We start from the raw sequence: 15,911 nt of genomic DNA on the forward strand, positions 1-15,911 counted from the left end.
ACCAGGTAAAATATGTTTGTTTTATAATTATAAAAATGCCTGCTCTGAACTTGTGAACTCAGACGGGAAGAGTGGCTCTCCCCGCCCATCCAGAAGGATTATCAAAATTAGGTGGGCCATCCTGGAACAAAAGCTTTGCTGACTGCCCCATGCATCCATGGGGCACTAGGTGCAGAAGGCCTCGTCTCATGGGTTTGAATGCTGGAAGAGGGAAATAAAGATAGCTGACATGAAGATTTTTCATCTCTTTGCTGTTTGGACTCTTACAAGGGCTGGAGCTAAGAAACAAAAAGCAGAGGTCCCCAGGATCAAGCTGGGTTAGCCCTGAAAAGACACTCAATGCTGACGGATTACTACATCTCTGTCGCTTTTGGAACCATATACTGCAACTCATTTGCATGTATCTCTTGCCTCCTTTAACCTGTAAATAACGCTCCCATTTGTTTTTCCTAGTTACTAAATTCTTAATTAGTTTGCTATAGGATTGACTACCAGTGTTGTCTCTGGTGGGAGGTCTAAGGTACAAATTGATCTGGGGTAAGTGACTGGTCTCTTGGGACTGGGAGCAACCTGAATCTTTTGTGATTTTTTGGTGTAAGTGACAATTTATCACCAAGTGCAACTTGCCTGGGTGGCAAGATAGACCGGCGTGCCCAAGGGGGCTGTCTGTCACTCCATGGTAAGACTGTTACAGGGATCCAGGAGGTCACATTTGTTATCAGGTTGATGAAATCTAATTATAGAGCACAGCGCCAGTTTGGGGTGTCTGCCTTGCTTTTGACAGTCTGCCCTGAGGCTGGCACTCACGGTCGTGAGCCACTCCAGACTGCATGACAACCACCTGGGGATGAAATCCTGGCCCTGTTGAAGTCAAAGACCTCAGAAAAGGCTGGCCAAACAAAATCCAGGATGGAATATGGATAAAAGTTCCCCAAAGGAGGATGGGAAAATATCATTGAATTTCCTGGCTTAATCAAGTTTGTGGATTCTGGATGATTTATAACATGCTTTTCAGACAACCCCAGCCCCTATCCAGACGGGTGAAAGGAGTTATTAAAGGTAGCATCCACTATGTGCCAGGCACTTTCCAAGCACTTAAGGACAGTCCTTGCACCGGGCTCACAATGTAATCGCACTAAAACCCAGCAGCCATATTTAAAACACACAGTGGAATCCTGGCCCCATGGAATCTAATGGGGGTTTTGCCATTAACATCATCATGTCCCCAGGATTTCATCCACTGTACCTGCTTAACATATAATCTGTCTAGCTAGCCCCGTCCTGATCCCAGTGAGGAGGGGCTTTTTTTTTTTCTTAAAGTGGTCAGCATTCTATGGATAGTACCCAAAATAAAGTGAAATTCACACGGCGCAGCCAAGGCATGAGCTTCGGAGCGCTTGTGATTCCCATGGTGAAGCTACTGCAAGCATATGAGAATCTCACAAGCCCATATTCAGGGGCCTTCGTTACAACACAGTTTTCCCTGACCCAGTTGCAACATGGTTCCCTCTTTTGCTGCAAACGGGACTTTAACCACATGCTGAGACCACGCTAAAGCCAAGAATTTGGCCCAGTTCATGAACGTGGTTAGAACACAGATAGTTCCCATCTATTCCTCAACGTGGAAGCATGCTGTATTGAAGCTGGGGGAGGATGTGTTGTAACTAGTTCGCCTGCCATGGAGCTAGTTGTCATGGAGATGGGGGCCTCACCTGGATTAGGAAGATGGTGTGTAAACATGTACATGTGAAATCACTCGGCCTGCTGCACTGTGGGAGGAGGGTGGGAGGTGTTAAATTTACTTCTTTTCTTTAAAACAATGCTTCCCCGATCCTCCCAGCACAGCACTAAAATTAGAAAGTGGGATGTTTTTAAGGCTCCCGCTCCACAGCAAAGTGGATGAGAATCCTGCCAGTCAGCGTTTGAGCAGGTAAACTCCAGCTTGGTGCAGCTCTCCTTCAATCTCTTTGCTGTGCGTCTGTGATCAACGGCACAGGACTTTTCAATAAAAACGACCCGTAAGCAAGTAGGGCTAGGAGTGAAGCAGGACCTCACTGTGCTACAAACACACAAGGCCCTGGGACCGAACATCTGAAACAGGGACCATCGATTCACAGACCATCTAGTCAGACCTGCACAACACGCCTGGGCGGCATGTGAGCCCCCCCTTAGGGGAGGCTCGTCCCTGGCTCTGCCCCTTCCACCTGAGGCCCTGTCCCTTCCGCCCCGCCCGAGCCCCCCACCACAGCCGGAGGACCCCCGGCCGAGCCACCCTGAGCTGCCAGCCACCCCACCCCAACCAGCCCAAACACCAGCCTGCCCGCCCGAGCTGCCCTGAGCCCCAGGCCACCAGCTGGAGCTGAGCTCGCGCTGGCTTCAGGGGGAGACGCGGAGTGAGGGCGGGGCCTCGTGGCAGAGCGTGGGCGGGGCCACGGCCTGGGTTTGGGGAGGCTTAGCCTATTATACCTGTAGTGAAAATATGCTGTGCTGGCAAACCACACACATGTTTATTACATTTACTCCTGGCTTAAGGTAAAGCAATGCTCAGGTTATTGATTAAGCACAGACTAGGCAATAGCGCACGTAGCCCCTCCAATAGCTCACGTAGCCCCTTCACCAATTATGATATATTGCACAAAGGGAGATGGCTATGGGTGAACCAATCAATATGTTACAAGTAACTGTGATCTCATGCTCTTTGTTCTAATTACTAATAAAAACCCAGCTCAAGAGAGCTCGGGACGCCTGCTTAACAAACCTCTTGACTCCGCGTCTCCTTGATCCCAACATCTGGTGACCCCGACGTGATACACCGGATCCCGAGGACCCCTGCTCATCCGACTGGAATAGTCTAGGTGCACCCGCTGGAAACAGCCACTCGTGAGTATGGGGAGCGATTTATCAGTGCCACAAAAGGCTCATGCTAAGGAATTATTTAAGCTCATTGAGGGGAGCGGTTGCCCAGCGGTTACGCTGCGGCATGTAGAGGATTTTGTTAAGGAAATAGAATGTCAATGCCCCTGGTATCCCGAAGAGGGGTCCCTGCAGCAAGAAGATTGGCAAAAGATAGGAACACAGCTCTTTGAGAAACCGAGAGCAGCAGTACAGCACCTGCTCATGTGGCAGCGCTGTACTGAGGCAGTGGGAAAACTGGGGCCACAGGCGTCTCTCACTGCCGCCCCGCTTCTCGCGCTGACGACACCGCCTCCGTACCCGCGGGTGCTACCACCAGCACCTGCGGTGTCGGATACGGGGCAGCGGCCCTCGGATCCCTCCGTTAATAAAGGAACTGATCAGCCTTGTTTCCGGGGGAATCGTGGGGGCTGCGTCCGGGCGGCGGTTGCGTTGGCGCGTGAGACGGGGGAATTGAGTTTGGAGGAAGAACATCAGTGGGAGGGAGAGTTGCCCATGTTAATGCCTATAGCGGCAGGAGTCGATGCACAGGGCAATGCCGCCAGAGAGTGGACGGCACTACCGTATACAGTACTGAGGGAGGTGAGAAAAGCTATCACAGAGACAGGCATCAGGTCTAATTTCGTGGCAGGCATCTTAGAAGGAATTGGAAATGGCTACATTATGGCTCCACAAGATTGGAAAGACTTATTTCGTATGGTGCTGACCCCCCCCAGTATATGGTGTGGGACAGTGAGTTTAGGTTAGCTGCTGTGGGATACTCAACCCCAGCTGCCACGCCTGACCAGATTTATGGAGCAGGCCAATTTAGCACTATAGAGGGACAGTTGGAGTTAGACCCAGATACATATATTCGTACTAAACTTAGTGTTATGAGAGCTTTCAGAAGGGTTCCCGTAAGTGGGAAACCGACTAGGTCTTTCACAGCCACCCGGCAGCAGCCTACAGAGCCGTATCCGCAGTTCATAGATAGGCTCAAGGAAGCAGTACAGCGGCAGGTCGATAACGAGGAGGCACAGACAGAGCTTTTACGGCGACTGGCCTATGAGCAAGCTAATGCTGATTGCAAGAAGGTACTGCAATCTATAATACATCGCCCCTCGTACACTTTAGCGGACATGATTCAGGCTTGCGCAGATGTCGGTAGTCAAACCCATGCTATGGCTCTTTTGGCGGGGGCTATAAGACAAGGTAATAAACCCACGGGAAATTGTTTTAATTGCAAAAAACCGGGTCACTTTAAAAGCCAGTGTAGGGCACCCGGAGGGGGAGCACATAAAGGAAGACCCCAGAAAGGGGGTAGGCCCTCCAAAAAATGTCCTAAATGCAACAAGGGGTATCATTGGGCAAATCAATGTCGATCAGGACTGGGGCAGGGAAACCAATAACCGGGCCCTCCCCGGGCCCTGGAAAAACAATGGGGGCGGAAGAATTGACTACAGCGCAACCGGCAACGACCGGCAGTGCTGGAATAGATTTGTATAATCAAGAAGAAAAATCCTCATTCTTACCGGGGGAAGTTCTTTTAATGCCTACTCAATTAAAAGGGCCCCTTCCTGAAGGGACGGTGGGCATTATACTCCCTCGGTCATCAGCAAGCAAACAAGGAATTATGGTGGTTCCAGGAGTGATTGATGCTGATTATCAGGGAAAAATATATGTTCAGTATTGGAGTCACCTGCCTTTTACTTTAAGACGAGGGGACTCCTGGGCACAAATGATACTGTTGCCATATGAGCTCCCTGGAGAAAAATCACAGGTAACACGTACAGGAGGCTTTGGATCAACCCGTACTGAAGGCGACAGCGACTCTTCCTTTCACCCACAGGTGGCGGCGTTGGTACACCGAATATCCCTGCACAAACCTCAACGTAAGTATAACCTCCAAGGTAAGTGGCTGACCGGTTTGTTGGACACAGGGGCGGATGTTTCTGTCATAGCTGAAAAGGATTGGGAACCTAAATGGCCCTCTGAGATAGCCCCTGCGGTATTTGGGGTAGGAGGAAGCCAAGCATCTAAAAAGAGCTCTCAATGGTTACCGGTAAAATCCCAGGAACAAGGTCCCATAATAGCATATATTCAACCCTGCATATTGCCTTTACAGTTTAACATTTGGGGAAGAGATTTGTTAGAACAGATAGGGGCGAAACTGATTTTGGAAGATGAGTAAGCCTCAGGCTCTTCCGTTACAGTGGAAAACTGATAAACCAGTCTGGGTAGAACAATGGCCATTACCTAAAGAAAAATTAGAAGCTTTGCAGCAATTAGTTGAGCAACAATTGAAAGATGAACACATTGAGCATACTACAAGCCCGTACAATACTCCTGTTTTTGTAATTAAGAAAAAATCAGGAAAATGGAGGCTCCTTCACGATTTGAGGGAAATTAATAAAATACTAGAACCAATGGGCCCCCTGCAGTGTGGCCTCCCCAATCCAAATTTAATCCCTTATGACTACCAGGTGGCAATAATTGATTTAAAGGATTGTTTCTTTACAATACCGTTACAGGAAAAGGATAGAAAGTATTTTGCATTCACAGTGCCAGTCCTGAACAATGCCCAACCCACAACACGTTATCATTGGAAAGTGTTACCCCAGGGCATGTTAAATAGCCCTACCATGTGTCAGTATTTTGTAAACACTGCTCTTCAACCTTTCAGAAATAAGTTCAAAAAGCTACTTGTATACCATTATATGGATGATATCTTAATAGCCAGTAGGCCCCTACCCACCACATGGAAAAGTGAGTTAACTGATATCTTAAGTCAATCGGGTCTGGTAGTAGCCCCGGAAAAAATACAGGAATCCGAACCTTTTCAATATTTAGGTCATAAAATGCTTGCAGCATACTCCATGCCCATACTTCCAAAACTTACCTTGCCAAAAAAATTAACATATGTAGTACTACAGCAAATTCTGGGATCCATAAATTGGATAAGACCGTATTACAAGATTCCCACTTCTATGTTAACTCCACTGTTTAATGCCCTAAAATTAGGAAAGCAACCGGGAGACATAATATCACTAACAAACGAACAACGGGAGGTAGTGCATAAGGTCAACGAAGCCATGGCAGAAAGGTGGGTAGATAGAGCAGTACCTGACGTGCCCCCGTCCTTAATCATTCTTGGGGACACTAAGCAATTCATGGGGGCATTACTTCAACATACAAGTGAGAGAGAATTTATCCTCGAGTGGATGTATTTACCACACACACACAAAAACACACTCGTCCCATTGTCTGGAATGTTTGCTCAATTAATCACTAAAGGACGCAATCGAGCACTAAACTTGTTTGCCATGGATTTAGTAAACATTATTATCCCCATCCCCATCGCCACCTGGGAAGTTGCATGTATGCACTCGGAGGAGGTGCAAATAGCCCTAGCCAATTATGTTGGGTCCGTAACTTACCATACTCCCAAGGATCCTCGTCTCCAAGTTGCTCAGCATATTCCACTGAAAGTATTCTACTTGGTATCTCCCGTTCCCATAACAGAAGCTCTTACCATTTTCACCGATGGTGGCCCCTCCAGAGGGGTGGTTGCTTGGAAGAAAAATGACCAGTGGAAATCCCAGTTTACCTTACCGCAACGCTCTCCTCAGCGTGCGGAGCTAGCTGCGTTAATTCTTGCCTTTAACACATTTTCTGATCAACCAGTTAACCTCATAACAGACAGTTTGTATGCTGCCAATGTTGTTAGTAATATTGCTTCTAGTTGTGTTACTGCATCTTTGGATAATAATTTGCTTGGTTTATTTCTTTCCCTACAACTGATATTACGTCACCGACGACATCTATTTTTTATCGCACATGTTAGAAGTCATCAGCCTTTCCCCGGAGAAATCTCACAAGGCAATGCCTATGCTGATAACGCCTTAAAGGCTTTCCCCTGCTCTCCTATGGAAAGTCACTCCTTACATCACCAAAATGCTAGGGCATTGGCCAAGCAATTTTCCATACCACTATCTGATGCACAAGCGATTATTCAGCAGTGCCCTGAGTGTACTGGAAACCTCGCAGGACCCGCTATCGGGGTAAATCCTCGGGGGCTAGGTGCAAACCAATTGTGGCAAATGGACGTCACTCGGTTCCCACCATTAGCTCCCTGGTCCTATTTGCATGTAGTCATAGACACTTATTCTGGCTATATATGGGCAACGCCACAAAAAGGGGAAAAAGCCAAACACGTCTGTAATCACCTCATTCGTTCCTTTGCAGTGATGGGAAAGCCATCAGCTTTAAAAACTGACAACGGCCCAGCCTATTGCTCTTCAGCGATGGCAGCGTTCTGCACGCGATGGGGAATCACGCATACCTTTGGCATCCCATACAATTCCCAAGGACAAGCCATTGTAGAACGAGCTAATCGCACATTAAAAACTGCCCTCCTGCGGCAAAAACAGAAAGGGGGAATTGTCCCCGGCAGCCTGACAGAAAAGGAAGAATGGCTGGCTCAAGTACTGTTTACACTCAATCATTTAAATCTATTACCTTTCAATTCTCAATTTTTTACCAGGGCACAACGGCATTATCAGACGACCGAAGTTCTTCCTGCTCCAAAGGTAACCTATCGTCAGCTACCTGGCCCGGAGTGGAGCGAACCTGTGCCACTAATCACCTGGGGGCGCGGTTACGCAGCTGTATCAACACCGAGCGGCCCGCTCTGGGTACCTGCACGATACGTTCGACCATACAAGGATGGCTGCCAGACCTATCCTGGCTAAAGCAAATGTTTGCATATGTTATTGTTATAGTTGCAGGATTAATACTTTGTTGCTGCATATTACAGTGTATTCCTTCACTTATTAGCCTATTTGTCCAAGGCTGCCCTTGGCAACGACTTAATACAAAACAGAGCATTCATTATGCCTGCAAATTGCTTAAAAACAAAAAGGGGGAGATGTAGTGAAAATATGCTGTGCTGGCAAACCACACACATGTTTATTACATTTACTCCTGGCTTAAGGTAAAGCAATGCTCAGGTTATTGATTAAGCACAGACTAGGCAATAGCGCACGTAGCCCCTCCAATAGCTCACGTAGCCCCTTCACCAATTATGATATATTGCACAAAGGGAGATGGCTATGGGTGAACCAATCAATATGTTACAAGTAACTGTGATCTCATGCTCTTTGTTCTAATTACTAATAAAAACCCAGCTCAAGAGAGCTCGGGACGCCTGCTTAACAAACCTCTTGACTCCGCGTCTCCTTGATCCCAACAATACCCACCGCCCATGAGACCACGGGCCACAGAACCTTCCCACACGGCCCCTCTCATCAACTTCTGTTACATGGGACGAGCCCAGCAGAGAGACAACCCCGCCCTGCACACGTGGCCCTCATGGTAACACTACCCCGGTCTCTGTCCATCCTGTGCGTACCTCACGCTACGCCGCAGAGACCCAGAGACCCCTGAGACTCTCCTCTCTTCCTAGCGGGGCTGAGTCCAGCCCCCCGCGTAACTCAGGTCGGCCGGGATGTGGGGACCCGGGTCTGTTGTTCGGCTTGTGAAGGAAACTCGAGCCTCGAGCCGCCTGTGTCTGCCCTCTCCTGGCTCTGGTGATGAAGTAGCTCAGGCCTCTGTCCCTGTGACCCTGGCGTCCCAGGTCTGCCAGGATGGGAATCCCCTCCTGGGCACTGCTCCCACACTGAACCCAGGCTCGTGGGATTTCCAGCGAGACCACAGGGCACATATCCCACTGTGACTGACATGCAAGTGCACACTAGAAGCCTGAATTCCCACTGCCCTGTCACACAAAGTCCCTGGAACCCAATGAGCTGGCGGCGCTTGTTACCCCTAATCTCATCTATTCTTCTCGCCCTCCCACTCCCATAGAGGAGGCACCTTGAGTCTCTCAGCAGGGCCTAACCTCTCCGCCCCAGCCTGGGCTTACCCGGGGGCCGTCTTCAGCTTAGCCAGGCCATTCTGATGCTTTGTTATGTAGGAGATGCCTGTGCAAGGCGCTCACCTATAAAGTACCAGGCTCAGGCCTCTCCTGAGCTCCAGTGGCAGGGAGATCTGCAGGCCAGAGCCCTCTGGCAAGACGGGGGTGCGCTGGCTGCAGCCAGGCCGTGGGTTTGCACGGCCAGCAAACCTCACCTGGAAATGACGGATGGGGAATGAACAATGACCCGCCCCCCAGACGATGCTGTTGCTGATGCTCCCCAAGGGTGTGTGACTCTCGGGAGCGATGACTCAGATGGGCCGTGGGGATTTGAGACCCACATCTCCCATTGGCAAGAGCAGGACAGAGCCCCTGCACTGCATGCTGCTGAGGGCATGATAGGAAACAGGGTCCAGTCTTAAGGACGGGCCAGGACTGAGTGGCCGACTGCCGGGAGCTGCTCTGCCTGGTCAGTTATGGAGAGGTTTCCCCTGGGACTCACTACCCCCCTCGCCCTGCCCCTCTGCAGCCTGCATGGCTTTCTCAGCCCTAACTCTAGTATGCAGGCTGGCCAAAGGAGTGTGCAGCATCTGAACCTGTGCCACAACTGGGACAAGCACCTGGCCCTTACTCCCTCTATCCCCACCGCCTGGAGAGCACTTCAGTGTGTCACTGTAGCATGGGGCTTTAAACTCGCTGGCTAAGACTATCCCCATCACCTGGAGCGCCTGGGCTGTCCCGGCCACATCAGGCAGCACCAGCAGCACTGCCAGGGGAGCTCCCCTCCATTGGTGTCATGCTGTTTAGGAAAGAGTGGGACTTAGTCCTCCTAAAGGGATGGTCCACATCAGACTTAGGCCCAGATTTTAAAGGTATCCAGCCACTGCTGCACTCAGCATCCCAACCTCTGATTTAGGAGCCTAAATCTCATTTTCAAAAGGGTTTTAAGCAACACCTACATATTAAAACTCTGGGTCCACACTTCATATGTGCAAGAGTAGAGGCTTTTAGTGCTGAAGGCCCTGGATTCACATTCCCACTGTCAGTTCAAGCAGGGCCAGTTCTAGCCACTCGTTGCCTGGTCAGGGACGCTGGAGGAGACTGGGACCACTTCACTGCTGGGAAAGTGGATCGAGTCAGCCGGTACATGTGGAATCTCTCACTCACTCATTCACACACACACCAAGACGTGTTCTCAAGGCATTATGGGTAGCACACTCTCAGTCTAAAAGGAAAGCAGTTCCTCACTCGCCTTAACCTCAGAGGTCTTCTGCAAGGATGCGCATCTCCTCCACATGAGTTCATCTCACCTGTGCTGCTCAGGCCCTGTGGAAGACCCTCACCCTGCGTGATGGCTGGACAAGACATAGCTAGTGATTTGAGAAATCAGTGAACGTGGAGCTGTGAAAATGCAGGGGCTAGAACAAGCCACAACGGGGGCAGCTGCTGCACAGTCTCCCACAGACATGGTCCTCAACAAGGCCACTTTCGTAGAGTGAGCACAGCCAATGCCAAGCGCGGGGCGTCCTCCTGTCTCCAGCAGCACAAACGTTCATTGAGACCCAGCTCCGGATGGAGAGCTCCTTGCTGCTGAGATCTTGGATGGATTGGGCCTAACAAATGGTCTGTCTGAAGGAGGTGCAGGGGCCTCTGAATGGGAGATGGAGCTTTCCACTACCAGGTCATCAGCAGAGACAGGCAGCTGATAGCACAGTCGCTCTGGGAAAGCAGTTTGGTGGTACTCAGTCCAGTCTCTAGAGGGGCAGCTGTTCAGATCTCAAAGGTTACCTTCACGGGCAGCACCCTGCTGGCTTTCTACACTAAGAGGCCAAGGTTCAAATGAGCTACAGGCTGAATTACCCACCTTTGTACCCTTAGAGATGGCCCCTGCAGGTGAAGGGAAGCCTGCAGTGCCCAGGCCCATGCTGTACCGATCAATACTGCTATTCAATTTATTCATAAATGATCTGGAGAAAGGGGTAAACAGTGAGGTGGCAAAGTTTGCAGATGATACTAAACTACTCAAGATAGTTAAGACCAAAGCAGATTGTGAAGAACTTCAAAAAGATCTCACAAAACTAAGTGATTGGGCAACAAAATGGCAAATGAAATTTAATGTGGATAAATGTAAAGTAATGCACATTGGAAAAAATAACCCCAACTATACATACAATATGATGGGGGTTAATTTAGCTACAACGAGTCAGGAAAAAGATCTTGGAGTTATCGTGGATAGTTCTCTGAAGATGTCCACGCAGTGTGCAGAGGCGGTCAAAAAAGCAAACAGGATGTTAGGAATCATTAAAAAGGGGATAGAGAATAAGACTGAGAATATATTATTGCCCTTATATAAATCCATGGTACGCCCACATCTCGAATACTGTGTACAGATGTGGTCTCCTCACCTCAAAAAAGATATTCTAGCACTAGAAAAGGTTCAGAAAAGAGCAACTAAAATGATTAGGGGTTTAGAGAGGGTCCCATATGAGGAAAGATTAAAGAGGCTAGGACTCTTCAGTTTGGAAAAGAGAAGACTAAGGGGGGACATGATAGAGGTATATAAAATCATGAGTGATGTTGAGAAAGTGGATAAGGAAAAGTTATTTACTTATTCCCATAATACAAGAACTAGGGGTCACCAAATGAAATTAATAGGCAGCAGGTTTAAAACAAATAAAAGGAAGTTCTTCTTCACGCAGCGCACAGTCAACTTGTGGAACTCCTTCCTGAGGAGGTTGTGAAGGCTAGGACTATAACAATGTTTAAAAGGGGACTGGATAAATTCATGGTGGCTAAGTCCATAAATGGCTATTAGCCAGGATGGGTAAGAATGGTGTCCCTAGCCTCTGTTCGTCAGAGGATGGAGATGGATGGCAGGAGAGAGATCACTTGATCATTGCCTGTTAGGTTCACTCCCTCAGGGGCACCTGGCATTGGCCACTGTCGATAGACAGATACTGGGCTAGATGGACCTTTGGTCTGACCCGGTACGGCCTTTCTTATGTTCTTATGTACGGGTGGGGATTATGAAGGCCGTGTCTTTGGCTGGGATCTATTGGCAGATTTAGGCCAAAGAACAATCAGACAGTCCACCCCTGGGGAATCTCTCTCTCTCTCTCTTGCTCTGCCTGTGCATTTGACAAGAACTCTGCTCCTTTTCAGCTTGGCCTTCTCATGGGAAAAGCCATATTCTGGATCCACCTCTCAGACTTAAGAGGCAGAGGAGGCTACTCAGGGATTTCCTTGTGCTCTCCTCTACTGTCCCCCTTGGAGCAGAGTTATACTGGTCTGTCTCTCCTCTCTAGATATTTATGCTGTGCCCATCACCTTGGTGTCTGGTTGCCATCAGAAGTGTTGATTCCCAATGCTGGCTGTTTCCTTTCAGAACTTCTCAGTGTTCCTGCATGCATCTGCGCGCGCACACACACACACACACACGCACACACACACACGCACACACACACACGCACACAAAAAGAACTTCCGGAGGAGCTGGAAAGAGAGGCCTGGGTGTAATGCACTGTGGTGCGTCACTCTGGAGCCCTGCCCTTCCATAAGCCCTTTGCATAGCGTGAGAATTCGCCTCTCGCACAACTGAGAGACTCCAAATTAGTTTGGGGAAAAGGGGTTTGGTGGTTTCCTCATCCGTACACATCAGCAAACCAGTGTCTGCTCTGCCACGGACGGGCAGCTGCTGCCAAAGAGCTGAAGGAAACTGAGGTGCATTGGCACAGCGGGTTGTGGGGGGCAAGCCCAGGCCTGGACAGACGGGGGGCTGCAAGTCGGGAGTGAGGTGCATTGGCAGAGCTGTGACAGCAGTGGACTGTCAGAATCGCAGGGGCTGCAGGAGGAGAGTGAAGGGGGAGAGCATTGCTCAGGGGTGAGGTGCACTGGCAGTGCCAGGTTGGGAGCAGCCCTGGAATAACACACGGTGCTGCAGCTCGTGGTTGAGACGCATTGACAGGGCCATGTAGCTGCAGCTTGCCTGGTACCTGCTGGCCTCACGCCAGAGCACCCAGTCCAGCAACAAACTAAGCATCAACTGCACCAAAAAAACGTATTGGCTGGGACATGCAGCTTCCCAGCAGCCAGGGAAGCCGCACTGCAAACAGTCTCCAGCCCAGGAGACCATCTAGCTCCTCGGTGCTTCTTGCCAGCAGGTCCCCTCTTCCCACACACACCCCGGGATTAACTGCTACTCTGCTAGCCGTTTCCTCTGCCATGCTGGAGCCAGGTCCCCCAGCCCGAGGAGGGAAGATGACAGCACTGCTGCCTGCCTGGGAACAGCACTGGGGTTTGCGGTTCCCTGCCTGGCTCTGTGATTGACACATTGCTCAACCCACCATGCCTTTCCGGTTCCCCTTTTCCTCTGGCCCCACGTGCTCAAACATGTTGTAAGCTCTCGCTGTGGTTCGCCACCCGTCTGGCGTGGCTGTGCTCTGGCAGGGACGGCTCCCAGGCAGCTGCTGCTCCCGCAGCCGTTTCTACATCTTTGATTTTACCCCACAAATTACTCAATGGCCCTTCACGAGGAAAATGCTCCCGCTGTTGTTTCTCTTTGTAATCCTCCTGGGCAGGAGGAAGGTCCAGTAGTGCAGGCTCGGTGCTGCTCGGACAATCCCAGGATCCTCCGCAACTGCACTTGGTCACACAGGGCTTCATAGCCATCAGCAGGGATCAACCCGAGAACCTTCCACTCCAAAGACACCAGACCTCTGCCATCAGAGCTGCTATTGCCACCATTAAACGGCCCACAGAAAAATGCCCTTTGACCTTTCGCCCTCACCGGAGTTTCCCCAGGAACAGGAGATGTCATTTGAATAGCAATGCTGCTGTCCAGAATAGCCTCAGGTTACCATACCAGTCCATGGGGTTAGCAGAAGGTCCTGCCTGCACTGCAATATGGACTGAGCCTACTCCCTGCCCAAGAGGAGGTGGAAGACTAACAGCATAGTGGCCCAGCAGGGAGGAAGCATGGCCCAGTGGTTAGCGCAATGGACTGGGCCTCCAGAAACCTGGAGTTTCTTCTTAGCTCTGACACTTACCTGCTGGATGACCTTTGGCAAGTCACCTTCCATCTCTGTGCCTCAGTTGCCCCTCCAACCCTTTGTCTGTTTTGCCCTGCAAGCTCTTCTGAGCAGTCACTGTCTCTGGCTAAGTGTGTGTACAGCACCAAGCACAATGGGGCCCTCATCTCGCACGAGGGAAATAATCACAACAACAGTCGCTGGAAGGAAGTGACTAGCAGATAGGGGCGTGGGGAGCACAAGCACAGATGGCCAGGAAGCTGAGAGGCACGAGAGATGGAAGGATTTATCTTGTCAGCTAAACGTATCCCCATCCAGCAGAACCATGGTCCCCCCAGAAGCAGCAGGCCTGGGTACGAAGTTCACACACATTTGTGTTCCTCTCCACTAGAGGGCAATAGTGCACTTACACAATAGCGGGTGCTGCAGAAGGGCCTGAAGATATGGGGCTGGCTAAGTGGGATCTGGGGTTCCTCCGGATTACTTTTTCACTCTAACCTGCTATTTTCCACGGTGCAATTCTACCCACACCTTACTCCCACCAGGAATCCCAGCCCTGGAAAGGAGGGCGAGCCGCCCCTGTATACCCACAGATCTCTGAGATTTGGCCTCTCATCTCAATGACACCCAAAGGGCTGGTGTCCGAAACTCCCACCACTCCCATCGCCAGCGCCTGGGGAGTGTGTGTCTGGGATTAACTCTACCAGACGGCAGCCAGGCACCCAGTACCTGCCCCGCCCATCACCCTCCCCATCATGAACCCGGTTCCTGAGCCCAACACGGCTGCCCACAGAGAAGTGCCCCAAGTGGCCCTGGGCCACGCCAATCTGCACCGTGTGCAGCACTTGGCAGAAGAACAAGCCTGCAATTGACAAAGGCCTGGATTCAAGCTTGTGTGTGTACGAAGCTATTCGCACACAGGCCATGATCCCAAAGGAGGAACACTCGCGTCACCCACGAATGGCTGCATCATCCCCTCCCGCAGGCATGGCTCCTTCTCTGGCCGGGAAGAAGCCTTGTAACACTGCACAGAGCTGGGGTGCCCTCTGGTGGCCCTGTCTATGCCTGGCACCTCTGTTTTGCACAGCAATCCTCCTCACTGGTATTATAGCAGCAGAGCTTCATCCAGAGATCTCAAAGCACTTCAGAGACATCAGCAAACTGAGCCGCACAGTCTCAGCTACAGGAAGCATTATTCTCCCCACTTGATAGCAGCAATGCTCGCCTCTCACATTTCCCTCCTTCCCATCTCCCCAGGCTGCGGCTGCGAATGCACCCCCACTCACCTCCAGCACAGGTCTGGCGTTGTTATGCACAGACAGGATGTGGGTGACCCTGTTCTTTGTCAAATTTTCTCTGTCCTCAGAATCTGTAGGCAGAAAAAGTCTCATAAACACCCAACCCTCTCTTTAAAAGCTGGCCCATAAAGCATTAAGTAGTAATATTCGTTTGCAGCAGCTAAAACACGTAGTGGTCTACATGCTAGTCTTTTCTATCACATTGACTACATGCTGCACTAGGAGGGGCAGGAAATTTATGATCCAATAGGTCTTTCCCACTGCTAATAGCTCTGATCTTATTAGAAATTAAAACTGGTCAGAACCTCGGGTTTCCTCCTCTTTCCCTGCCCCCTCCCACCCCCAGCTCCATGGAAAATTTCAACAAAAATGACAGGTTTCAGAGTAGCAGCCATGTTAGTCTGTATCCACAAAAAGAACAGGAGTACTTGTGGCACCTGAGAGACTAACAACTTTATTTGAGCATAAGCTTTCGTGGGCTTCAAGAAGTGGGCTGTAGCCCACAAAAGCTTATGCTCAAATAAATTTGTTAGTCTCTAAGGTGCCACAAGTACTCCTGTTCTTTCAACAAAAATGCAATTTTGTTTTGTTTTGTTTTCATGGAAATTTTCAGTGGAAAATTTTGACTTTGCCAAAAAAAAAATATTTGGACGAAAATGGCCAAAACCGACTGCTCAATTTTCAGGCCAAACAAACAAACACACACCACACAGAGTTTTGGGGGTTTTGATTTTCTGACAAATTAAAAAAAAAGAAATGCTTCTGAGGAGAGAGGACATT

The 15,911-nt window shown here is 49.9% G+C and overlaps 1 protein-coding gene and 1 long non-coding RNA gene across 5 annotated transcripts in view; one reads left to right on the plus strand and one right to left on the minus strand.

The window, feature by feature from the left end:
- Positions 1-15,911, minus strand: part of LOC123349081 (dual specificity protein phosphatase 22-A-like) — a 49,788-nt gene that overhangs the window by 20,589 nt on the left and 13,288 nt on the right. For 3 of the 4 annotated variants that reach the window (XM_044986822.1, XM_044986823.1, XM_044986820.1), the window contains one exon: positions 15,120-15,202. The exons of the other annotated variant lie outside the window; for it this stretch is intronic. Coding sequence is in view for 1 of the 3 variants with exons in the window: in XM_044986820.1 (XP_044842755.1) it covers positions 15,120-15,202 (83 nt within the window). In the remaining 2 variants the exon portion in view is untranslated. The remainder of the gene's footprint in view (positions 1-15,119; positions 15,203-15,911) is intronic. 4 annotated transcript variants of the gene reach the window in all.
- On the plus strand, positions 2,864-7,915 carry LOC123349082. Its single transcript, XR_006573362.1, has 3 exons — positions 2,864-2,880; positions 4,742-4,784; positions 7,436-7,915. It is a non-coding gene; the product is annotated as an uncharacterized LOC123349082 (long non-coding RNA).

The sequence above is a fragment of the Mauremys mutica genome, chromosome 14 (genome assembly GCF_020497125.1).
Source record: "Mauremys mutica isolate MM-2020 ecotype Southern chromosome 14, ASM2049712v1, whole genome shotgun sequence".
Classification (NCBI taxonomy): Eukaryota; Metazoa; Chordata; order Testudines; family Geoemydidae; genus Mauremys; species Mauremys mutica.